General features: G+C 44.7%; 1 protein-coding gene across 1 annotated transcript; it reads left to right on the top strand.

The window, feature by feature from the left end:
• The first annotated feature begins 5,960 nt into the window (after positions 1-5,960).
• On the top strand, positions 5,961-26,030 carry LDHB (lactate dehydrogenase B). Its single transcript, XM_073317983.1, has 8 exons — positions 5,961-6,084; positions 9,742-9,873; positions 16,522-16,639; positions 17,287-17,460; positions 19,664-19,837; positions 21,210-21,327; positions 24,816-24,939; positions 25,665-26,030. The coding sequence occupies exons 2-8, from the start codon at positions 9,748-9,750 to the stop codon at positions 25,830-25,832; spliced, it is 1,002 nt and encodes a 333-aa protein (XP_073174084.1). The 5' UTR covers positions 5,961-6,084; positions 9,742-9,747; the 3' UTR covers positions 25,833-26,030.
• The last annotated feature ends 853 nt before the right edge of the window (positions 26,031-26,883 follow it).

Genomic DNA, 26,883 nt, shown 5'->3' with positions numbered 1-26,883 from the left:
TTGTTCATTATTCTTAAGATCCAAGGGTCTGGGTCTGTAGTCACCTAGGCAAATTGGTGAGGCTTTTTACCAAACCTTGTCCAGGAAGTGGGGTGCAAGGTTTTGGGAAGTATTTTGGGGGGAAGGACGCGTCCAAACAGCTCTTCCCCAGTAACCAGTATTAGTTTGGTGGTGGTAGCGGCCAGTCCAAGGTGTAATATTTTGTACCTTGGGGAAGTTTTGACCTAAGCTGGTAAAGATAAGCTTAGGAGGTTTTTCATGCAGGTCCCCACATCTGTACCCTAGAGTTCAGAGTGGGGGAGGAACTGTGACAGACGCCATACCACGGCAAGCATGGAGCCCGCACAGGTAACCGTCACCCTATGTCTCCTGGGTGCTGGCAGACGCGGTACGGCTTTGCTACACAGTAGCAGCAACCCATTGCCTTCTGGCAGCAGACGGTGCAATACGACTGGTAGCCGTCCTCATCGTGTCCGAGGTGCTCCTGGCCATGTCAGCTGGGAGCGCCTGGGCAGACATGGGCGCAGGGACTAAATTTGGAGTGACTTGACCAGGTCATTCTCTTTAGTCCTGCAGTCAGTCCTATTGAACCGTCTTATGGTGAGCAGGCAGGCGATACGGATTGCTCGCAGTCGTACTGTACCATCTTCTGCCAGAAAGGCAAGAGATGAGGATTGCTAGCAGTCGTATTGTACCATCTTCTGCCAGGCAGGCAAGAGATGAGGATGGCTAGCAGTTGTACTGTACCATGTTCTGCCGAGCAGCCATGAGATGTGGATGGCATGCAGTCCTTCTGCACCGTCTGCTGCCAGCCAAAGATGTAAAAGATAGATGGAGTGGATCAAAACAAGAAATAGACCAGATTTGTTTTGTACTCATTTGCCTCCTTCCCTGTCTAGGGGACTCATTCCTCTAGGTCACACTGCAGTCACTCACAGAGAAGGTGCAGCGAGGTAAATCTAGCCATGTATCAATCAGAGGCCAGGCTAACCTCCTCGTTCCAATAAGAACAATAACTTAGGTGCACCATTTCTTATTGGAACCCTCCGTGAAGTCCTGCCTGAAATACTCCTTGATGTAAAGACACCCCCTTTGTTGATTTTAGCTCCCTGAAGCCAACCCTGTAAGCCATGTCGTCAGTCACCCCTCCCTCCATCAGAGCAACGGCAGACAATCGTTCCGCGCCTTTTTTCTGTGCGGACGCCATACCAAGGCAAGCATGGAGGCCGCTCAGCTCACTTTGGCAATTAGGAGCACATTAAACACCACACGCATTATCCAGCAGTATATGCAGCACCAGAACCGGGCAAAGCGATACCAGGCGAGGAGGCGACGTCAGCGCGGTCACGTGAGTGATCAGGACATGGACACAGATTTCTCTGAAAGCATAGGCCCTGCCAATGCATGCATCATGGTGCTAATGGGGCAGGTTCATGCTGTGGAACGCCGATTCTGGGCTCGGGAAACAAGCACAGACTGGTGGGACCGCATAGTGTTGCAGGTCTGGGATGATTCCCAGTGGCTGCGAAACTTTCGCATGCGTAAGGGCACTTTCATGGAACTTTGTGACTTGCTTTCCCTGCCCTGAGGCGCATGAATACTAAGATGAGAGCAGCCCTCACAGTTGAGAAGCGAGTGGCGATAGCCCTGTGGAAGCTTGCAATGCCAGACAGCTACCGGTCAGTTGGGAACCAATTTGGAGTGGGCAAATCTACTGTGGGGGCTGCTGTGATACAAGTAGCCCATGCAATCAAAGATCTGCTGATACCAAGGGTAGTGATCCTGGGAAATGTGCAGGTCATAGTGGATGGCTTTGCTGCAATGGGATTCCCTAACTGTGGTGGGGCCATAGACGGAACCCATATCCCTATCTTGGCACCGGAGCACCAAGCCGCCGAGTACATAAACCGCAAGGGGTACTTTTCGATAGTGCTGCAAGCTCTGGTGGATCACAAGAGACGTTTCACCAACATCAATGTGGGATGGCCGGAAAAGGTACATGACGCTCGCATCTTCAGGAACTCTGGTCTGTTTCAAAAGCTGCAGGAAGGGACTTTATTCCCAGACCAGAAAATAACTGTTGGGGATGTTGAAATGCCTGTATGTATCCTTGGGGACCCAGCCTACCCCTTAATGCCATGGCTCATGAAGCCGTACACAGGCAGCCTGGACAGTAGTCAGGAGCTGTTCAACTACAGGCTGAGCAAGTGCAGAATGGTGGTAGAATGTGCATTTGGACGTTTAAAGGCACGCTGGCGCAGTTTACTGACTTGCTTAGACCTCAGCGAAACCAATATTCCCACTGTTATTACTGCTTGCTGTGTGCTCCACAATATCTGTGAGAGTAAGGGGGAGACATTTATGGCGGGGTGGGAGGTTGAGGCAAATCGCCTGGCTGCTGGTTACGCGCAGCCAGACACCAGGGCGGTTAGAAGAGCACAGGAGGGCGCGGTACGCATCAGAGAAGCTTTGAAAACGAGTTTCATGACTGGCCAGGCTACGGTGTGAAAGTTCTGTTTGTTTCTCCTTGATGAACCCCCCCGCCCCTTGGTTCACTCTACTTCCCTGTAAGCTAACCACCCGCCCCTCCTCCCTTCAATCACCGCTTGCAGAGGCAATAAAGTCATTGTTGCTTCACATTCATGCATTCTTTATTCATTCATCACACAAATAGGGGGATGACTACCAAGGTAGCCCAGGAGGGGTGGTGGAGGAGGGAAGGAAAATGCCACACAGCACTTTAAGCATAGCACTTTAAAAGTTTACAACTTTAAAATTTATTGAATGACAGCCTTCTTTTTTTGGGCAATCCTCTGTGGTGGAGTGGCTGGTTGGCCGGAGGCCCCCCCACCGCGTTCTTGGGCGTCTGGGTGTGGAGGCTATGGAACTTGAGGAGGAGGGCGGTTGGTTACAGAGGGGCTGCAGTGGCAGTCTGTGCTCCAGCTGCCTTTGCTGCAGCTCAACCATACACTGGAGCATACTGGTTTGGTCCTCCAGCAGCCTCAGCATTGAATCCTGCCTCCTCTCATCACGCTGCCGCCACATTTGAGCGTCAGCCCTGTCTTCAGCGCGCCACTTACTCTCTTCAGCCCGCCACCTCTCCTCTCGGTCATTTTGTGCTTTCCTGCACTCTGACATTATTTGCCTCCACGCATTCGTCTGTGCTCTGTCAGTGTGGGAGGACAGCATGAGCTCGGAGAACATTTCATTGCGAGTGCATTTTTTTTTCTTTCTAAGCTTCACTAGCCTCTGGGAAGGAGAAGATCCTGTGATCATTGAAACACATGCAGCTGGTGGAGAAAAAAAAAGGGACAGCGGTATTTAAAAAGACACATTTTATAAAACAGTGGCTACACTCTTTCAGGGTAAACCTTGCTGTTAACATTACATACATAGCACATGTGCTTTCGTTACAAAGTCGCATTTTGCCTCCCCCCCCCACCGCGTGGCTACCCCCTCAACCTTCCCCCCTCCCTGTGGCTAACAGCGGGGAACATTTCTGTTTAGCCACAGGCAAACAGCCCAGCAGGAATAGGCTCCTCTGAGTGTCCCCTGAAGAAAAGCACTCTATTTCAACCAGGTGACCATGAATTATATCTCACTCTCCTGAGGATAACACAGAGAGATAAAAAACGGATGTTGTTTGAATGCCAGCAAACATACACTGCAATGCTTTGTTCTACAATGATTCCCGAGTACGTGTTACTGGCCTGGAGTGGTAAAGTGTCCTACCATGAAGGACGCAATAAGGCTGCCTTCCCCAGAAACCTTTTGCAAAGGCTTTGGGAGTACATCCAGGAGAACCGCGAATGCCAGGGCAAAGTAATCCTTTCACATGCTTGCTTTTAAACCATGTATAGTATTTTAAAAGGTACACTCACCAGATGTCCCTTCTCCGCCTGCTGTGTCCAGGAGGCAGCCTTGGGTAGGTTCGGGGGGTACTGGCTCCAGGTCCAGGGTGAGAAACAGTTCCTGGCTGTCGGGAAAACCGGTTTCTCCGCTTGCTTGCTGTGAGCTATCTACAATCTCATCATCATCATCATCATCTTCTTCGTCCCCAAAACCTGCTTCCGTATTGCCTCCATCTCCATTGAAGGAGTCAAACAACACGGCTGGGGTAGTGGTGGCTGAACCCCCTAAAATGGCATGCAGCTCATCATAGAAGCGGCATGTTTGGGGCTCTGACCCAGAGCGGCTGTTCGCCTCTCTGGTTTTCTGGTAGGCTTGCCTCAGCTCCTTAAGTTTCACGCGGCACTGCTTCGGGTCCCTGTTATGGCCTCTGTCCTTCATGCCCTGGGAGATTTTCACAAAGGTTTTGGCATTTCGAAAACTGGAACGGAGTTCTGATAGCACGGATTCCTCTCCCCAAACAGCGATCAGATCCCGTACCTCCCGTTCGGTCCATGCTGGAGCTCTTTTGCGATTCTGGGACTCCATCATGGGCACCTCTGCTGATGAGCTCTGCATGGTCACCTGCAGCTTGCCACGCTGGCCAAACAGGAAATGAGATTCAAAAGTTTGCAGTTCTTTTCCTGTCTACCTGGCCAGTGCATCTGAGTTGCGAGTGCTGTCCAGAGCGGTCACAATGGAGCACTCTGGGATAGCTCCCGGAGGCCAATACCATCAAATTGTGTCCACAGTACCCCAAATTCGAGCCGGCAAGGCCGATTTAAGCGCTAATCCACTTGTCAGGGGTGGAGTAAGGAAATCGATTTTAAGAGCCCTTTAAGTCGAAATAAAGGGCTTCATCATGTGGACGGGTGCAGGTTTACATCGATTTAATGCTGCTAAATTCGACCTAAAGTCCTAGTGTAGACCAGGGCTTAGAGTTTAGGCACTGCAGTAGTTAAATTCCTTACTCTGCCAAAGCCATCCTGTGTGAATTTAGGCAAGTCACATAATCTAAGATCTCCCCCTGAAAATAGGGATAATACTTCAGTTCACCAGCATGCTGGGAGGAGAAATTCAATAATACTTTTGAGGCAATCAGAAACTATGTGAAGGGGGCCATCAAACATACCTGGATAGGGCAGGCACTGTCTCTTAATGGTTGTACAGCGCCTAGTATAACAGGGTCCACATTTCAGCTGGAATCCCCTAGGCACTACAGGAATAAAAATACTAATAGATACTGATTGAGGCATTGGCCTGGGATTTAGAGCTAGTTTCTGCCTCTGCCACAACCATTCTGGGTGACCTTGAGCAAATCACTTAATCAATCTGTGTCTCCTTTCACCATCAGTAAAATGGGGATGGTAATACTTCCCTCTGGGGCAGTCGTGTCCTGATGATCCATTCATTAGTGCTTAAGACATGGATAGTGTAGGGATAGGGACCCTGTTAGTAGCTGGATTTTGTAGGCAAGCCCTGTTGCTGTCGCAGTTCCTTGCTACCCTGTGAAGTTACTTGTCACAAGAGAAAGAGGCTTTTTAAAAAGCTAGTTGAAGGTTAAGCCAGAATGAAGGAGAGACTGCAGGAGGAGGGGGGAAGGAAGGGCGGGTTTGACGTTGGAGGTCACACAAATCGGTTTTGTGGATGCGCTCTAATAGGTGTGCGGTAGGGACTGGGTTTATAAAGACTCATTCATGCAGCAGAGGGGTTAGAGGTCCGCTCTGCAGCTGAAAAGTTTTGGCTTGAGAGAGCCGCACTGTGCAACCTTGCAGGCGCCGACCAAACCCCCTTCCTGAAAGGTTTCATGCATCCGATGAAGTGAGCTGTAGCTCACGAAAGCTTCTGCTCAAATAAATGTTAGTCCCTAAGGTGCCAGAAGTCCTCCTTTCCCCTTCCTGAAAGTGACTCAAGTAGTGTCTGGCCCATTTGGGGCCGGGACGTGGGGCGAGGCTGCAGCCATGCGCCTGTGTCCTTGAAGGGGATTGAGTGAGGCTGGGGGGCGGGCAGCGCTCGGGTTTCCAATCACAATAGCGTAACCGGAGGAGACGACGTCGAGCAGCTGGGCAGGGTCCGCCTCTTTCTTCCCTTGCGGCCGGGGCTGATATTGTCTTAGCTCCGCACGACACAGGCTGCTGCTGCTCCGGCTCCCTCCTGCGCCACCTGTCCCAGCCCGGCTGAGCCATCCCCACACAGGTGGGTATCGCACTGTACGGCTGCGCTGGCCCCTGCTCGTGGGGGGGGGGCTTTAACGGAAGGGACGAATCCCCCCTTTTCTCTTTTATCGGGCCTGGTTTGTGGGCCTCTAGGCGGGGTACAGCCCCCTCAACCCCCAGCTTTTGAGGGTCAGGCTCTCCTCTGCCTTGTGCATTGCTGCACTGTCCCTCCCCTGCTCCTTTGTAGCCGCAGGGCCCGCTTGATGGGGTGGCAGCAGGATGGGATCCCACTTTGGGGGGGGGGGCGGTCGCCTCTCCTTTGCAGTATAGCGCTGCTGCTATTTAAAGAGCAATGGGATGTAGGCAACAGACCCACCCGTTGCACAAGGCCCGCTTAACACTGAGCCCTTCGGGAAGGGTGCAGTTTCTTTGCCAAATTCCCTCCCCCTTGCTGTCTGCGGGGATGGATCATGGAGGTGACGGGTCGCTTTTCTCATGGCATTGCAGTGTCTCCCTCCCAGGATGGGTGTGTGTGTGTGTGTGGAACGGCATGGAAGAGAAAATACTCCCCCTCCCCGGCGCCCCTTTTTTCTGGCCTAGAGGCCGGAGCAGTGAGCCCCGCCTGAAGGGCCCCCCCAGCGCCTGGCTACGGGCGGGGTGTCTCTCCTTTAGACCCCGCTGCACCCGGCTAACACGCAGGCGCTCCCCCCACCTGCGGGCGGGGAAGGATGGCGGTGCCGAGGGCGCTCGGCACCGCTGCACGTGCAGCGACCTGGGGACCAGCCGCGTGCCCTTGAGCCGCTTCTCACCCACGGGCGGGCGGCGCGCGCGCGCGGCGCGGGTCGGGGGGTGGGGGGTCGAAGGAGGGAGAGATGAGCCGGCGTTTGCGCGCGCACGAGGCGGATCCGCTCCTGCCGCTGCCGCCTCCTGGCGCGTGGCCGGGCCCGCGCAGCGCTGTCCCGGGGGGGAGGGAGCGGCAGCGGCAGCCCAGGGCCGCTACGCCAAAGAGGAGCCGTAAGACGTGATCCCGTAGCCGAAGCGTGGGCTGAGGACGCCGCCTCCAGGCGCTGCGGGCCTGGCGAGAGCCGGCGGGGCGCGGAGCAAACCGCATCCTGCCCTGACTCACGCCCTGGCTTGCGTGACTCAGGAGACGAGCGGCCGCCTCCACCCTTCCTGACCTGACTGCCCCAGCCGCTGAAACGCCTGTGGCCCCCGCTCCCACCTCGCCTCCCCCCTCCAGCATCACTGGGATGGCACGTTTGGGGCATTTAGGTCCTTTCTGAGCAGACGGATCCTGCTCGCGGGTCCTATGCTGGGGGGGGGGGGGGGGAACGATCAAAAACCAACAGGACACCCCTTTGGTAAAGTTAGAAAAGGGCAACATTAAGATTGCCTGTGCAATCCAGCCCCCTTGCCCCAGTGCCTTATGAGACAGTCTTTAGTTACATGGTCACATACTATTTTCCCCCAGGCTTCATTCAGGGACTGGGTAGCTGGGCCTCAAGCCTTATTTTCTGCCTTCTGTCCAAATTCTGCAATGAACACTACATTATTAATTTCCTGCTGGGTGTTTCTGTGGTGCTCTCACCGTAGAATCAGACGCTTTACAAACACTCGTGACTTTATCTTCACAACAGCCCTGTGAGATTTGCTGGTGTTATTCCCCCTATTTTATAGGTGGGGAACTGAAGCACAGACAGGTTAAGGCCAAAATTGTCAAAAATGCTCACTAATTTTGGGTATCCATTTTGAGATCCATAGGGCTGGATTATTTTCAGAGTATTTGGCATTTTTATTGCAATTGATAATGTTCAAAAAAGCTCCAGTCACGTTTACTTGCAGTTGTGAGTGTTCAGCGCTTCTGCAGATTTGGGACCCCATGTCTCATGTTGCTCATGCAGAAAATGAGGGACATGCATATAGTGACCACCTGTGAGAATGTTAGTTTAAGCAACTTGCCCAGCATCACACAGAAGCTCTGTGGCAGAGGCTGGGATAGAATTTAGTTCTCCAGGGCAGCCTTCAGATGCCTTAACCAGGAAACCGTCCTTTCTCTTCTAGTAAACCTCTGACTCATTCGATTTCTGCAACATGTGAAGGAGAATGAAACAACACTGTTTCTGTATAATGAATATTTTTGTCTGGTTTCATTTCCCCCCTCTGATTCCCAGTGTGCCGTAGGAAATACTTCCTTGAACATTGTACGTTGAGAATTGAAATGATGCAAGAGTTCTTGCCTCTAGTATATTAGCTGATTTAAAGATTGTTTTGCCCTTGACTTGCATGTGGATCAAGAGAAATACATGAGCATTGGGACAAATTTTCCAAAGCAATCGCTAATTTTTGGGTCCCAAAATCTTTTGGGCAATCACAAATTTTGACTTACCTCCATTGGCTGGCACAGATTGATACACAAGTCACCTAGGTATCTAGTTGATCAACCACAATTATAAATTCTGGCTCCAATCCCCTGTTGTCATCACTAGAGCTTCATGCACGGGCAGGAGTCAGCCCTCATGGAGAAGCTTGTAGGACCAGGGTCACTGTTTGCAAATATATATTGGAGTGTGTGTATGTGATTACAAAACATAGGGACCTAATATAGAGGCTGTCTTTAAATATTTGGTGTGGGAAGGGAAGCGATGGGAGAGAATCAGAGGATAAAAGACAAGTCTTAGTGGTGCTAACTTACAGGTTGAGCAAAGGAGGTCTCATGCTAAATAAAAATGAATGCCATGTTAACTCAGTTCTAGCACAGTTTATTATATGCAAATGGATTGAAATATTAACATTTCTACATCAAGCCACAAAGGCAAAAAAGACTCGCCATGTATTTGGAATGAAGGGAGCAGCAGGGAGCCATTTAAGTAAGTGGCACTGTATTTATTCAATTTATTTGAGCATAAGCTTTCGTGAGCTACAGCTCACTTCATCGGATGCATAAAGTGGAAAATACAGTGAGGAGATTTATATACACACAGACCATGAAAAAAATGGGTGTGTGTATATAAATCTCCTCACTGTATTTTCAACTTTATGCATCCGATGAAGTGAGCTGTAGCTCACGAAAGCTTATGCTCAAATAAATTGGTTAGTCTCTAAGGTGCCACAAGTACTCCTTTTCTTTTTGCGAGTACAGACTAACACAGCTGCTACTCTGAAACCTGTATTTATTCAGTGCCTTCCATCCAGAAGGTTTCAAAAGATTTACAAACTTATAAACATGCATCCGACGAAGTGGGTATTCACCCACAAAAGCTTATGCTCCAATACGTGTGTTAGTCTATAAGGTGCCACAGGACTCTTTGCCGCTTTTACAAACTTATAAGTAGTTCTTAACCCACCACTGAAATACAACTATCACAAAGCAGCTGTCTTAACACCTCACAGCAACAGTGCATATAGAGAGGAAAAAGTACATTGTATCCAAATGAAATTAAAGTGACAATTTTAGGTGGGTAGAGTGTAATTTTTGAAATGGAATTGGACAATGCCAGCAATGCTCATGCGTCTGCCTAGTTGGTTATATAAACGACTGTTTTCAGTAACTTGGAGATGTATATCTATATATGGCACTTTTATTTGTAAATTTCAGCGTTGGAGGCTAAAGTAGCTATCTATTTTTAATATGAAGAACTTGGGAAATGTGATTGGGTTTAATCTATAGGGTTTTGTATGTGTCTCTCTTTTCTTGCAGAATACAATGGCTACTTTACAAGAGAAACTGATTACACCAATTGCAGCAGAATCCACCCACCCTAACAATAAGATCACTGTAGTGGGGGTTGGCCAAGTTGGAATGGCCTGTGCCATCAGCATTCTTGGAAAGGTATAGTTCAAGAACAATATGAAGTGAAAGTAATCAGAATTTTATTGTGCTACAAAATCTGATTGACTTCTTTGTGTGAAAATGGAGATAAATATGACAGACTAATGTGAGAATAGTCTGATTAATTCTGTACATTCCTCCTAAATGAGCCCCTCTGCTCCATGTGAGGCTCATCTTCTCCTTGTGTTTATTCCCAGTTTCTCTCCTCTGACTCTTATAGTTGTCTCATGTTCAGGAAAAGGTCTGATTGTCCTTTTCCAAAGCTGCCTACGTTGCAGGCCGCCAGGTTGGCTTTGTGTACAATGGGTCTGCAACCCCTTGCCAAACTTTTTTTGCTGTTGATTCTTCCAATGTTCCAGGCCTTTGGGAAACGAGTCCAGAGTCCGCTACTTGATAGCAGGGCTGTCAGAGCAGGGAAAGAACTTATATGGAGACAGAGCAGAGATCATTGTGAAATGTGCTGTGGACACCAAAACTATACACACTCAACTTACTACGTTCTTCATTCATCCAGGGCCTGATTCAAGGCCCAAATGAAAAGACTCCCATTGACTTCAGTAGGCTTTGGTTTAAGCCCTTATTGGCTAGTTGTCCAACTTTCACTGTAGAATTTTTAAAGTAGCTAAAATTGAGTGCCAAATTCTCAGATCATGATTCTGATTTCCTGTTGCCCGTATTCAGGCAGATCTCCCATTGCCTGTTTAAGGACTGACTAAACCAGGGGTCGGCAACCTATGGCACGCGTGCCAAAGACGGCACGCAAGCCAATTTTTAATGGCACACTGCTGTCTGCCGGGGACAGCAGCGTGCAATTAAAAATCCTGCCCAGCCCGGCCTGTTCCTCTCCAACCACCGCTCTCTCCTTGCAGGGCAGGCAAGCTTCCCTCTCCCCCCGCCTCTTCCCCCAGGAGGCAGGGTTCCTGCCCCTCCTTCTGTCCCTCCCTGCGGCTGATCAGCTGACAGCCCAGAGGGAAAAGTGGAGCCGCAGCGCGCTCTCTGCTCCGGGGACCTTGGGGAAGGGGATGGAATTGGCATAGCCCCTCCAGCCCCCTGCCATGAGCCGCTCAGGGCAGGGGTCTGGGAGCACCCCCACGACCCCAGCCCACACCTCCAGCCCTCTGCCCTGATCCCTGAACCCTCCTCACACACACTCAGCCCTCTGCCCTCACCCCTGCACCCCCCACACGTGCCAGCCCCCCACAAGCCCAGCCCTGACTCCTCCCAGTTTAGTATCATCCGCAAATTTACTGGGAGTGCAATCCACACTATCCTCCAGATCATTTATGAAGATATTGAACAAAACCGGCCCCAGGACCGACCCCTGGGGCACTCCACTTGACACCGGCTGCCAACTAGACATGGAGCCATTGATCACTACCTGTTGAGCCCGACAATCTAGCCAACTTTCTACCCACCTTATAGTGCATTCATCCAGCCCATACTTCTTTAACTTGCTGACAAGAATACTGTGGGAGACCGTGTCAAAAGCTTTGCTAAAGTCAAGAAACAATACATCCACTGCTTTCCCTTCATCCACAGAACCAGTAATCTCATCATAGAAGGCGATTAGATTAGTCAGGCATGACCTTCCCTTGGTGAATCCATGCTGACTGTTCCTGATCGCTTTCCTCTCCTCTAAGTGCTTCAGGATTGATTCTTTGAGGACCTGCTCCATGATTTTTCCGGGGACTGAAGTGAGGCTGACTGGCCTGTAGTTCCCAGGATCCTCCTTCTTCCCTTTTTTAAAGATTGGCACTACATTAGCCTTTTTCCAGTCATCCGGGACTTCCCCCGTTCGCCATGAGTTTTCAAAGATAATGGCCAATGGCTCTGCAATCACAGCCGCCAATTCCTTTAGCACTTTCGGATGCAACTCGTCCGGCCCCATGGACTTGTGCACATCCAGCTTTTCTAAATAGTGCCTAACCATCTCTTTCTCCACAGAGGGCTGGCCATCTATTCCCCATGTTGTGATGCCCAGCGCAGCAGTCTGGGAGCTCACCTTGTTCGTGAAGACAGAAGCAAAGAAAGTATTGAGTACATTAGCTTTTTCCACATCCTCTGTCACTAGGTTGCCTCCCTCATTCATTAAGGGGCCCACACTTTCCTTGGCTTTCTTCTTGTTGCCAACATACCTGAAGAAACCCTTCTTGTTACTCTTGACATCTCTCGCTAGCTGCAGCTCCAGGTGTGATTTGGCCCTCCTGATTTCATTCCTACATGCCCGAGCAATATTTTTATACTCTTCCCTGGTCATATGTCCAACCTTCCACTTCTTGTAAGCTTCTTTTTTATGTTTAAGATCCGCTAGGATTTCACCGTTAAGCCAAGCTGGTCGCCTGCCATATTTACTATTTTTTCGACACATCGGGATGGTTTGTCCCTGTAACCTCAACAGGGATTCCTTGAAATACAGCCAGCTCTCTTGGACTCCTTTCCCTTTCATGTTAGTCCCCCAGGGGATCCTACCCATCCGTTCCCTGAGGGAGTCGAAGTCTGCTTTCCTGAAGTCCAGGGTCCGTATCCTGCTGCTTACCTTTCTTCCCTGTGTCAGGATCCTGAACTCAACCAACTCATGGTCACTGCCTCCCAGATTCCCGTCCACTTTTGCTTCCCCTACTAATTCTTCCCGGTTTGTGAGCAGCAGGTCAAGAAAAGCTCTCCCCCTAGTTGGCTCCTCTAGCACTTGCACCAGGAAATTGTCCCCTACGCTTTCCAAAAACTTCCTGGATTGTCACTTCTAGTCCTGTGGGATCATTCTATCCCCATATGTCTCCGCCATACAAAAATTCAATGGGCACCTGGCCTCAAATAGTCTAAAGGCTGGTGCAATTAAGTTGTCCCCATGAGTTCTGGTGTAATGTAACACTTCTTGCATTGAATTTGAGGCCTTCTCTTTTGTTACCCGAATATGTTTATCCCACAATCCATTTTCGGAGAACCAGATACCCTGGTAGGCAAAAGAACTAATTTGTTGAATATATTGCCCATCAATCTTCCATTTATGCAACCTCCACCTTCAACTAAAATCATTTACTTTAGTTTTGGAGTAATTTAGCGAAAGGCCCTCTGTTGACAGTATAAACCAAATGCATTTAATATATACTTTAGTCCCACTGATGTTTGTGATAATGGACCCATATCATCTACATATAATAAGACGAACGCTAGTTAATTCATGATTTTAGGGGGGAAATACTGATCCACCTTCTATTAACTTGACTTTACAAAAAAACTTAAGAAAATTCACTGTTTCTGGTACTGTGCTTTTAAAATAGTATGTCATCAGGAAGAAAAGGAGTACTTGTGGCACCTTAGAGACTAACAAATTTATTTGAGCATTTATTTATTCGTCTCTAAGGTGCCACAAGTACTCCTTTTCTTTTTGCGAATACAGACTAACATGGCTGGTACTCTGAAATATGTCATCAGGGTATTTTTTAAAAATTCCTTTAAAATCGTTCAAAGGTTTTTCTCCTCCCCTGTAGATGTTTAGAAGAGACTGCTCAGCAAGGGAGAAACTGATGTACCATGCAGGGAAAACAGTGATATTAACCATGCACAGATATCATAAATAAAAAGCTATAGTTATTTTTCATGTTACCAATAGTGATAGAAAACCAGTTCAATCATGTGGAAGTATGAAATGTCATGCCAAATCATTAATTCATCATGAAATATCCTCAGGATGTTTTTTAAAAAAACAACACATTGTGCTTGTCTTTCTCCATCTGAACTCAGCATCATTCTTGCTGGAAAAGCAATGATATCTGTAAGACTGGCAGAGTGGGAACCCAGTAGAAGTGACTGTTAACCTCTTTATTAAAGAAGGATGCATACTGGTTTATAGTCCTAAGAAGAGCTCTTTACAGCGTCAGATTCCACCCTAGGAATCACTGGCATGCCCCTCCCATTAAAGTCAATGTGAGTTGCATGTGCATAACCAGTGGTAGAAATTGACCCTTACAGATTTTAAGCCAGTTTATAGCTGGATGGATTTAGTCCCTTTCACTGGGCTTCAATTCTGTCAGTGGAACAAATGGCATCACTTTTCATCAAGATGGCTGCCTCCAGCATTTCGGCTCAGAATTGGCATCTCTTCCTTACAAATTCCACTTGGAATTTAAAAACATGTTTGGAACAAACTGTTGGTGGGCGTTGAGCCATCTTGTTAATTGTGCCTTGCTTTATGAACTCTCAGACTGTTGGACTCCACAAAATGGATACTGCCTTCAATTAAGCCATAGCCTAAATTTTGCACTTACCCAGTATTATCTTAAAATCGGGTGTACGTGCAATGAGTTTCATTCTTTTTAGCACATCAAATTCATCACCATCCATGTGACATTATTAAAATTATTGTTCAGAGTTTATTTTTTCTGGTATAGCATCTCATTTAATATACACATGAGTGGTGTTAATTTTATTCTTGAAGGAGGTTGTGTTTTTCACCTCTGCTTCTAGTTAGCAATAAGAAGTCACTGAGACCGGTGTGCTCTTTCAGAAGAACTTGAAATACTTTTGCCACAGCTTTAAAGGTGAACTATATCTTTTTGTAAAAGCATTTAAACTGTATCTGTGTCTTACCTTGTAGGCTTTATTTATGTGAGTGCTATCGTTGAGCCAAATTCCTCTCTAGAATACACCAGTATCAATCCAGCAAAGCCATTGGAGCTATTCCAGGTATACTCTGGTTTCATGAGAGAAGAATTTGGCTCCTAACTTCATTGGGTCTAAGATAAAAAAGGTCACAAGATCAAGTATCTAAATGTCCTAGATCTTTAAAAGAACGTAGATGTAGATTTTATAGGCCTAATTCTGATTTCACTCATTTTTATCAGTTTTACACCTGTGTAATCAACCTACTTCACTGGAGTTATTCTTGATTTACATTCATATAACTGAGATCAGAGTTTGGCCCTGCAAATGATTTTTAAAATGAAGCAAGACTCAAGTACAAGCCCTTGGAATTTTCCTGCAATAGTTGGTGGTATTGGCTGTGGAAAGAAGTTGCTCTGAGTGCAATAAAATAAAGTGATTTGTAACTAACATGGTTTTAAAATACATACTTTTAAATCTTAATACACATATTCTGTGTTACTGAATTTGAGATGCCTTTTAAAAATATAGATAGTGTCATGTTATGTTTGCTTCAAGTCTTTCTATTTTCAAAGCACTTTGCAAACACTAACCAGTCAAGCCTCATAATGATACAGGAACCTATTATCAATTTTACAGAGGAGCAGACAAGACAGAGATGCTTGCTTGAGGGTAAAGTTTTCAGAGTCACCCAGGTGACTTAAGATGCCCATTTTCAAATGGACTTCGGCACATAGGGCAGTAGTAGAGAGAAGTCCTGAACAGAGTTTCAATATACTTTTATTGGCATAACAAGCTATACAAGTGATGCCAAAGTTTCTACAACAACAACAACAAAACAGTAACAGAAAATCCAAACCACCACTGCCACAACCAAGTGTATCTGCCAGAGGGAGATTAAATCCTAAAAGCATCTCATATTTTAGTCATTGAAGTAGAAAGTGTCTATCATGCCTCCAAAATCTCTGAAAGTTTAGGGAGTGGGAGAACTTTTGAAACTATCTCCCAGTCTCCCCCTGCTGGACAACAAACAAATGTGGCTGAACTTAAGTTTAACAAATTGACACTGTTTTAGCAGTCCAGGTGGGGAGAATTAGGAACAGTTCTGATTTAGAGCTGGTCAAAATATGGTGAATATTTTTTGTGAAAACTTTTGACCGTGTCCAATTTTAATTAAAACTTTGATTAAGCTGGTTGAAGCAGTATTCTGTCACTGAATGTTAATTTGAGGTAACTGATAGCAATGTGAGTTTTCCATCAAAAATCTGGCGCAAATACTTGAAATACTGTCTTGCTTGGATATAGAGCAGAATGTAATTCTTACAACTAGTACAGAGAGTTCAGCATATTTTTCTGAGTAAATAACTAAGGCAATGTCTACACTCTCACGTATGTCAGCAAAACTTATGTCACTCAGGGGTGTGGAAGAAAACACCCCTGAGCAACGTAAGTTTTGCCAACATAAGTGGGAGTGTGCATGGTGCTATGTCAGCAGGAGAGCTTCTCCCACTGATAGAGCTACTGCTCCTCATTGGCAGTGGTTTAATTATGTCGATGGGAGAACTCTCCCGTTGGCATAGAGCAGCTACATGAGAAAGCTTACGGTGGCGCAACTGCATCGGTACAACTGTGCCCCTGTAAGGACTCTAGTGTAGACGTAGCCTAAAATCTTGTAGTGTCTAAATGACAAAGGGGAAGCTCCAGAGTAAGGGTTTGTGTCTTTTCCCTCTGAACAGGGAAGTGGGAAATGTAACCTGAATAGTAAACTTTTACTGTGCTTTAATAAGGGTTTATAATACTTTTGCTACTGGAGAGTGTTTTTATGTGTCTTCACCATCAGAACTGTCCCATGCTCCCATTCTTGGTCTAGTGATTCAGAAGAGATTCTTTACCAGAGTGTGACATCAATATACTCTATAAAGAGCTCCATATAAAAAGTAATGATGTAGTTTAACTCAACAAAGGAAGCTTTGAAAAACAATAATATAATAATACACAGTGAGCCCTTTGTGTGATATCAATATTGTATTCCCTCCACTCCCCTCACAGAGTCTTTGTGATGAGCTTGCTCTGGTTGATGTTTTGGAAGACAAACTGAAAGGAGAAATGATGGATCTGCAACACGGGAGCTTGTTCCTCCAAACTCATAAGATTGTGGCAGACAAAGGTAAACTTGGAATCTTTTAAAATACAGCTATACTGTAAATTTATGGGAAATTAAATAATGGGAACACACTCAGGGTCTTGCATTCTGGCAACAAGCTCAGGGCTTGATGTTACCTGTGAAAGTTGAGGCTTAGGTTAAGACTTAGGGGAAAAGAGCAGAAAATATATTTAAACAAATGAGGGGCATTCCGCTAAAACTGGAACCCCTTCGATTTTTCAAAATCTACATCACTTCTCCTTTTCCCATCACTAATTAACACTGAACTGTGCATCTGTAGTGGATTTCAACCAAGAATCATAAAACAGATATTAAAGAAACTTCAGAATCCCTGAGAGGTGGAGAAAATACGAACCTTATTTTATAGGTGAGAAAGCTGAGGCCCAGAGGCGCTAAATGACTTATCCAAAGCTACAGAATTCCAAAGTTGAGACCAGAACCCTAAATCTCTATGTCCTGATTTGATCAGTAGATAACAACACCATCTCCTAAGAAATTGTGTGGACCTATTGAGATTGAACATTTTTCATTTCTGGCCAGAGTATTTTACACAGAGGTGGAACTATTTAGAGCTGTCTGTAGTTGCACATTGCTCTTGACGTGACTATATTCAACTGTGTTCTGTATTTTTCTCCCCTTCTCCTCTATAGATTATGCTGTCACAGCTAATTCTAAGATTGTGGTAGTAACTGCAGGAGTTCGTCAGCAAGAAGGGGAGAGTCGCCTGAACCTGGTCCAGAGGAATGTGAATGTCTTCAAATTTATTATTCCTCAGATTATCAAGTATAGTCCCAATTGCACCATCCTTGTGGTTTCCAACCCAGGTAAAACAGTGTTTTAATTTACAAAGTAGAATTCATGAGTTTTGTAGAACTGGCCTTTAATTTGAAGTTCTGCCTAGTTACAGTAGTAAGTATGTAGAAATGTGTGTGTCTTCTGTATAGAGAGAGTTCTGTGGTGACCGCTACTAGTGGTGAAATGCAAACATGATTTACATTTACTGTGGCTGCCCTGTGTACGCAGGACTTTGAACTGTGTTTGAAAACCCTGTTTGGCATTTATTATGTTTCAAAGCTCTACATATATTGGCTTAAAAGCTGCTGGTAGTTTAAGCAGCCTGGCTCAGAACCGTGAGTGTGAAAGAAGGTGCAATTTCAATCATTCCTTTTTTTAACTTAATTATAGCTTTTATGAGCACCTAAGCATCCAGATGCAAAGATATGACTATCTGTCTGAATGACAAATCCAGCTTGAGAATGTATTGACATCATTGACTGATCATAAACACAATACTGAAATGTAAAATTAAAAATTTCCTTGAATATAGTTTCAGGAAAAGTTTGTGCGTTGAGGACAAACTTCAGACATCCTGGATTTCTGTTCCGCACACTCCTTAACTTCGCTTTTACTGAGATTGTCTGGGGAAGTAAAGTTAGAATAGAAGCATTTGAGTAAATATGTACTAGAGAGTGCATTAGGATACAAAAGATTGTACATGTTCGCACTATAGCTTTTGCACTGGAGGATCCAGACTGGCCATTAATACCACATTTATAGACACCAGAAATACCTGAGAGAGAGAAATGACAAGCTATGTCTGCTATTCTGCTCGGGTTCCTTTAGACCCAAGCTGAGCAATACATCACTCAAGAATGTGCCATCAGTTAGGAAGCATGGGAGTAGGGTGTCATAATAGCATTCTTACAGTAAGGTTAGATATTCTCTAGAGCAGAGGTGCACCATTTCACAAGCGCTGATGTTTTTTAAGCTGCTACCTCAGTAAGTGAAACCCAACTATAACTGCTTAATATAGATGAAAGTTTCACATTCCTATTTATAAAAGTTATTCAAAGATTAAATTGGCTGTCGCTCACCAAAAAGTTCTGGGAGAGGAGAAGTATGTGTTGTGGGGTTGGGTTTTTTTGTTTGTTTGTTTGTTTGTTTGTTTTTACTGTGCCCTATGCTTTCACCAAACTTGTAGTGCTCCTACTTTCCCCGTCTTCTGTGGTTGGAACTATGGATGATGGTACAGTACAGTGGATCTGGGTGCCTGGCCTACATGGATTAGGATGTATATCCCTGACATTCTGCCCCCTGTTTTGAGTAGATGAGTCCTGACAGGATCAGGAGTAATCTGCCTGGTGGCTGTTTGTGCAGCCATGGCTAATCAGGAGATGGGCTGTTGTTTGCACAGCAATAACTTGCACCATGTCTGCACTACGGGCACTTGGGACCTGAGTTTTGCAAGTTATGTAACTCCCAAAACAAATTATTGGCCTTTGAAGTCCAGTCATTTGGTTCTAAGGCAGGACTTGTCATTACCATTGCCTGTCTTTCTCAGATACTGTTCTAGTTTCTTTACCCCTTTAGTTTGTTATGTATTTAGGTTTTTTTGGCCATTCCCAAATAGCTTCTTAATTTGAGCTGCCTGAAAATATAGTAGCACCATACAGTCTAATCCATAGAAGTCACTTAGTGCCGTGATGTAAATTAGGCAGTCCTCGTCCAAAGGCACAGTTCTACGCAGAAGTATCTTGTTTTTCATGTACAAAATATATTGTAAATTATATGAAACAAGAAATGTGCCTTTGAAAATTCAGATATGTTTTACTATAAATCCATTTACTTGAGGCACATTTAAGTTAGATTCTCAAGTGGAAGGCAAGATCTCCAAACACAACAAACTCCCTGGAATATTTAACTAGCCTAACTCAGTTCCTGTGCCCATGGGGCCCAATTTCTTTCCAGCCATACCGAGGAGAAATGTCTCCTGATTTTAGCCTCCAGGACATACCCTCCAGTGAACTCCTAAAAAATGGCTTTTATAATTGCAAACAGAGCCCCAAGATTCCACAAGTGAGATAAGCTATCCTATCCTCTACTCTGGTTAGGCCCAAGGTGCTTTATACAAGTGAACCAAGCTGCACACTCTGTTTCTCTGACTCATAAGAGGCACTAAGGCAGTAATTTAAGTAAATCTGCATATGGCTAAGTTAATTACCTCATTGTCTTTATTCTCTTTTCCAGTGGATATATTGACCTATGTCACCTGGAAGCTAAGTGGGCTGCCCAAACATCGTGTGATTGGAAGTGGTTGCAATCTAGATTCAGCTAGATTTCGCCATCTGATGGCTGAAAAACTTGGCATTCACCCCACCAGCTGCCATGGCTGGATCTTAGGAGAACATGGTGATTCTAGTGGTAAGGAAACACGTCTGCTGTCTTTTGGAATGAGAAACACAGATAAATAGCTAATGCCTTGAAAGTGGTGGAAAGTCCTGAAAGAGCTGGTACGTGCTGATACTTGGTCAGCTGTTTTCTGTGTATGTGGGAGTACCAGATCTAATTTCTCAAATGATGGAACAGTTGTTTAGTTTTTTAATGTCATACCCACTCCCCCTCTCATATTCTTTTATGGTGGTCTATGTAAAATTATGGATCACTAACCACTAATTCCAGCCTTTATAAATATATAAATAAAAAAACCTCTGTGTCCCATAACAATGACTGTGGTTGAGATTTTCAAAGAATAATGGAAGATATGTAATTGAATCTTGTTTTGAAAATACCAACTCTTTCTTCCATCTGAAGCTGAACCTTAAGAGTTATTGGTCACTCAGTAGTTGCCTGTGATTTCAGTAACGCTCTTTTGAGACTGCAATATTTATTCTCGGAAGGTTAACAGCAGAGTTTCTATTACTGTAAATCACCAAAAATGCTGAGAAGTTCTGATTTAAGTCAAATACAAACAGTATTTTGGTGTATATTTCTCAATACTATTTAAAGAGAATAATAATAAAAGATGATAACAAACAGAAGACCCACGTCTGGGTTTACAGACACCATTGTGCAGTTCCATAACGAAGGGCAGAATTTGGCTGATTGTATGCAAACACTTTGTGTTCATACTTACTGCTTCTGAGTATGGCTGCTTCCCCCTTCCCCGCATTTATCAGTGTTCACCAGACCTTAATGGATCAGAGGATGAGTTCTCCCTCACCACTGAAGTTTGTGTTATATGAGGGAATTGCCATTCTGGGGCTTGCATGAATCCTCTTCCTTTGTAGATAGATGTATTCCACTCTCTATACTCAAGACTGGAGGATGAGTGAGCAGCCTCCATGGAGGCAGACCCCAGTGCCTCTGTGTGGATCAACAAGCACTAATTTCTCTCTATTGTTGCCTTGCCAATGCCTCCCAAAGCAGTATCTAAAATAAATACATTTTGAGGAGTTACAGTTGAGGTGGGGCAAATATCCATTTCCTAGGGTTATAAACTGTCTTCCAGATTTCAAGCCAAAATAAATATTAAGAGCAAGTTGTTAACCCTTCAAAGGGCAGAGAGCATTGTAATTAAAATATTGCCAGATATGATGCTAATCATTTTATAGCATTTTCCCCTCTCACCTACCAGAGCTCTTGGAACCCAGTACAGTGAAATAATAACAGATACAATACCATCTTAGCTGCTACTTTGCCTATCAAATAATAGGCCAAAACCGTAACAAAGTGGAGTGGGGAGGAATTGTAATCGTAACTGAAACTTACATACTCTCTCTGACATGTATTACAGTGGCTGTTTGGAGTGGAGTGAATGTGGCAGGCGTTTCCCTCCAGGAGCTTAACCCGGCCATGGGTACTGACAAAGACAGTGAGAATTGGAAGGAAGTCCACAAACTGGTGGTTGACAGGTACAGTGAGTGGGGAATAAGGTGGAGCATGATATTACAAGTGTCTAAAGCACTTTTTTTCCACTTTAATCACTTTCAATAGATCTTGACTGCACATTCATTTGGGTGTTTGCATTTGCAAATGTAAGAAGACCTGATCTAAACATAAAGTTACACTGGTTTAAGTAGATGGTTTAACATCATGCCATCAGTTAAACCAGGGCAACATCTGTATGTAGATGATCCCCAACTCTTACAGGGCCACATCCAGAATGTGTTTTCTCCTACGAATAGTCCTTACTCACTGAATTAACCTCATTGACGTAAATGGGACAGCTAACTATATGAGTAAAGACTAATGCAGGATTTACAGGATCAGTGTGTGTGTTTATCAGGTTTCAGAGTAGCAGCCGTGTTAGTCTGAATCCGTAAAAAGAAAAGGAGTACTTGTGGCACCTTAGAGACTAACAAATTTATTAGAGCATAAGCTTTCGTGAGCTACAGCTCACTTCATCGGATGCATACAGTGGAAAATATAGTGGGGAGATTTTATATACACAGAGAACATGAAACAATGGGTGTTACCATACAGACTGTAACAAGAGTGATCAGGAAAGGTGAGCTATTACCAGCAAAGGGGGGGGGGGGGAGAGGACGGGGGACGGGACACCATTTTTAGTGATAATCAAGATGGGCCATTTCCAGTAGTTTACAAGGGCAGTAGGAGGGGAAATAGTTTTACTTTGTGTAATGACCCATCTGCTCCCAGCCTTTATTCAAGCCTAAGTTAATTGAATCCAGTTTGCAAATTAATTCCAATTCAGCAGTCTCTCGTTGGAGTCTGTTTTTGAAGTTTTTTTTGTTGAAGAATTGCCACTTTTAGGTCTGTAATCGAGTGACCAAAGAGATAGAAGTGTTCTCCGACTGGTTTTTGAATGTTATAATTCTTGATGTCTGATTTGTGTCCATTTATTCTTTTACATAGAGACTGTCCAGTTTGGCCAATGTACATGGCAGAGGGGCATTGCTGGCACATGATGGCATATATCACATTGGTAGATGCGCAGGTGAATGAGCCCTCTGATAGTGTGGCTGATGTGATTAGGCCCTATGATGGTGTGCCCTGAATAGATATGTGGACACAGTTGGCAATGGGCTTTGTTGCAAGGATAGGTTCCTGGGTTAGTATTTCTGTTGTGTGGTGTGTGGTTGCTGGTGAGTATTTGCTACAGGTTGGGGGGCTGTCTGTAAGCAAGGACTGGCCTGTCTCCCAAGATCTGTGAGAGTGATGGGTCATCCTTCAGGATAGGTTGTAGATCCTTGATGCGTTGGAGAGGTTTTAGTTGGGGGGCTGAAGGTGATGGCTAGTGACGTTCTGTTATTTTCTTTGTTGGGCCTGTCCTGTAGTAGGTAACTTCTGGGTACTCTTCTGGCTTTGTCAGTCTGTTTCTTCACTTCAGCAGGTGGGTGTTGTAGTTGTAAAAATGCTTGATAGAGAACTTGTAGGTGTTTGTCTCTGTCTGAGGGGTTGGAGCAAATGCGGTTGTATCGTAGAGCTTGGCTGTAGACAATGGATCATGTGGTGTGGTCTGGATGAAAGTTGGAGGCATGTAGGTAAGAATAGCGGTCAGTTGGTTTCCGGTATAGCATGGTGTTTATATGACCATCGCCTATTAGCACCGTAGTGTCCAGGAAGTGGATCTCTTGTGTGGACTGGTCCAGGCTGAGATTGATGGTGGGATGGAAATTGTTGAAATCACGGTGGAATTCCTCAAGGGCTTCTTTTCCATGGGTCCAGATGATGAAGATGTCATCAGTGTAGCACAAGTAGAGTTGGGGCATTATGGGACGAAAGCTGAGGAAGCGTTGTTCTAAGTCCGCCATAAAAATGTTGGCATACTGTGGGGCCATGTGGGTACCCATAGCAGTGCCGCTGATTTGAAGGTATACATTGTCCCCAAATGTGAAATAGTTATGGGTGAGGACAAAGTCACAAAGGTCAGCCATCAGGTTTGCCGTGACATTATCGGGGATACTGTTCCTGACAGCTTGTAGTCCATCTTTGTGTGGAATGTTGGTGTAGAGGGCTTCTACATCCATAGTGGCCAGGATGGTGTTATCAGGAAGATCACCGATGGATTGTAGTTTCCTCAGGAAGTCAGTGGTGTCTCGAAGGTAGCTGGGAGTGCTGGTAGTGTGGGGCCTGAGGAGGGAGTCTACATAGCCAGACACTCCTGCTGTCAAGGTGCCAATGCCTGCGATGATGGGGATTTCCAGGTTTCCAGGATTTCCAGGTTTATGGATCTTGGGTAGCAGATAGAATACCCCTAGTCAGGGTTCTAGGGGCGTGTCTGTGCAGATTTGTTCTTGTGCTTTTTCAGGGAGTTTCTTGAGCAGATGGTGTAGTTTCTTTTGGTAACCATCAGTGGGATCAGAGGGTAATGACTTGTAGAAAATGGTGTTGGAGAGCTGCCTAGCAGCCTTTGTTCATATTCTGACCTATTCATGATGAGGACAGCACCTCCTTTGTCAGCCTTTTCCCCTTGTTTATTTCCCCTCCTACTGTCCTTATAAACTGCTGGAAATGGCCCACCTTGATTATCACTACAAAAGGTCGTTTCTCCCCCCGCCTGCCTGCTGGTAATAGCTCACCTTTCGTGATCACTCTTTTTACAGTCTGTATGGTAACACCCATTGTTTCATGTTCTCTGTGTATATAAAATCTCCCCACTGTATTTTCCACTGTATGCATCCGATGAAGTGAGCTGTAGCTCACAAAAGCCTATGCTCTAATAAATTTGTTAGTCTCTAGGTGCCACAAGTACTCCTTTTCTTTTTGTGTGTTTATCAGGAGACAGTATGGTGCTGTGGGAAGAGTAGAAGAATTGGAGTCAGAAAATTTGGATTCCGTGTCTGGCTCTCTCCTTGACTTCCTTTTATAAAATTGGGCAAGTCACTTACCCCTTCTCTGCTTTACTTGCCCCATTTATAAAATGAAGAGAATGCTTTTGTAAAGTATCCAGAAATGCCAAGGTTAAAAGTATTAAATATTGGTGTGTTTGATATGTGCATACTCAGTGTGTGATGTTGACTTTTTAGGAGTTTTCGTGTGTATGTATATATAAAATGTATAAAATTTATTAGCTAGACAGTGTCATTCCAATTCTTTGCTGCAATGATTTCACTGACTAAAGTAAAGAATCTGTGTTTTATATTCTCTGCTTACCATCACAAAACAGTACCCTGTTCTTACCATTATTAGAATACGTACTGTGTAATACCTAGCACTAGTATAATTGGATTAACATATTGAAAATATGGATTATGCAAACTCCACTCATCTCCCCGTGCTAAAATATTATTGAGTAAGGATATTAAGTTCTATAACTAAATGTATTGCAGTACTTCAGCCATTTTAAAACGTTACCTCAAGACTGATGCAGTATTCAGAAAATGTCTTGAAAGCCACCTTAATATATATAATTATGTCTTCTTCACCTTTCTCTTAGTGCCTACGAAGTGATAAAACTTAAAGGATACACTAACTGGGCCATTGGCTTTAGTGTTGCTGATCTAATTGAGTCTATGCTGAAAAATCTGTGCCGGGTTCACCCAGTGTCAACCATGGTGAAGGTAAGAGAGACTGTTAAGTCAGCTGCTGTAGTTTATTCTGGTATGATGACTGTGTTATATGTGCATGGACTCTACTGAATTTGCTAAATTCTTGATGAAGGAATCCTTGTAAAATGATACTACTCTATGAACTTGAAAAGAACTAGAGATAGTATTATAATGGAAATTACTATTGTAGGTTTGAAGTCCACTAACTGAGATGACCTTTCTTCCTCCTCCTCCCCCCCCCTTCCCCCGGGAATTGTAAAGAGAATGTATTGCCTTTACCCAGTGCAAAATTTTAATTTGTGGGCCAAATTTTCTCTGGTGGAGTGCAGCTGAATCTGAGGGAGGATTTGCCCCAAAGGTTTGAAAATAACTCTAAAATTCCAGCTGGGACTCCATATGATCTTCTTGGCAGAGGTTGTCTGGGAGGGGAGCTGAATCAACATTTTGGGGGCTGCACCAGCCAACTCTAGGTCCCCCAACAGAGCAGAGGTTGTGGGTACTTTGAACTGTTGCTTTCATCTCAGAGCCAATCTCAGGAATGCCAATCATTTTATTGTAAGGGTTTCTAACTAGCTATATTTTCAAGCTAAGGGCAAATGCTACGTTCAGTCACGTTGGTGCAACTCTAAAATAACTCTGAGGTCAGTGGGTTTACTCTGGGTTTATGCCAATGTAACTGAAAGCAGATTTTAGTTTTTAGTGTCCTGTTTGATCTACTTTCTGTTTGTTTGTGGCAGGGCATGTATGGCATAGAGAATGAAGTCTTCTTGAGCCTTCCTTGTGTGTTAAGTGCCTCTGGATTAACAAGCGTAATCAACCAAAAGCTGAAGGATGAGGAGGTGGCTCAACTCAAGAAGAGTGCAGATACATTGTGGAGCATCCAGAAAGATCTCAAGGATCTGTAATCTATGAATGTTAACTTCCAGCAGTATAAAAACTGCATAGTGTGTGCATATATTGGCTTTCTAGTTACTGTCCATCTCTGGAGCTAATATTTCATTGATCTTCCAAAAGTGAAATGAGCTTTTGTCCACAGCAACTAAACATATGCTTGTTGTAATGTGCAGACCTTATGAACAAATAAAATTTAACTTTCAAATATGCTTCATTCTCCTAAGGAGTCCTCATTTCCAGTGGTTATGATTTTCCAGCTATGCATGGAAACTTTCTCCAATCTTGCTTTTCGTGTGTGTGTTGTGTGTGTGTGTGTGTGTGTGTGTGTGTGTGTGTGTGTGTGTGAAGGAGGCAATCCCTACTAAGATACTCAATTCACACAGGAGGAGGAGTTAACATTTGGTATTATCCATTCTCCTAAATCCAAGTACTGAATAAGGGAAATTCATTCCCAGATTTTCTTTTCATTAGGGTACCCTCTCTATCCCTCCCCAAGAAATGAACCATAAAAATGAGGTCTGGATTTGTCTGTGTTCAATTCAAGATTTGTTTCCCTGAAAACACTAGTCTGTGACCCCGAGGTACTTTTGATATAATTTTTGGTCTGATATTCCACAAACCATCAGGCTGGAAACAGGTGCTTTATATACTCAGACAGTTGCACATTTTTGGTTGTGAAATGTTGAACCTTAACAATCACATTCTGATATTGTTGATTTGCTTTTTATCCCTACTTTAAATCTTGTGTGCTGTTTAGTGGCCTCTGTCTTTGAGAATTACTAAAACTAAATATCAGTGTTTTATGCTGTTTGAAAACCAGAATTCCAGCCTTCATAGAATATAAGTATAAAGGATTTGAGTCCAAATTCTCCCTTAACATATAAAACAGGCAGAGTTGGGCACTTAATCTCTAATTAGATTTTGAATGCTAAAATCGTGTGGGCAACACTGTTTCAGATGTGCTGTATTGGACAAAGCAGTGTGAACATTTACAAAGTAGAAGTGATTAGTGTGACAGATCATGCAGTTTCCTGCAGTATCCTTGAGACACTGTTGAATTAA

The sequence above is a fragment of the Lepidochelys kempii genome, chromosome 1 (assembly GCF_965140265.1).
Source record: "Lepidochelys kempii isolate rLepKem1 chromosome 1, rLepKem1.hap2, whole genome shotgun sequence".
NCBI classification, from domain to species: Eukaryota; Metazoa; Chordata; order Testudines; family Cheloniidae; genus Lepidochelys; species Lepidochelys kempii.
Note: the sequence above shows the minus strand (reverse complement) of the source record. Positions and strands in the feature narration are given on the sequence as shown.

What these genes read in the sequence shown, in the direction of transcription:
- LDHB (XM_073317983.1), top strand. Translation starts at nt 9,748, where the DNA reads ATGGCTACTTTACAAGAGAAACTGATTACACCAATTGCAGCAGAATCC. An exon ending in TAAGATTGTGGCAGACAAAG is followed by an intron (nt 16,640 to 17,286) that starts GTAAACTTGGAA and finishes TCTCCTCTATAG; the next exon opens with ATTATGCTGTCACAGCTAAT. An exon ending in CAGTGTCAACCATGGTGAAG is followed by an intron (nt 24,940 to 25,664) that starts GTAAGAGAGACT and finishes TGTTTGTGGCAG; the next exon opens with GGCATGTATGGCATAGAGAA.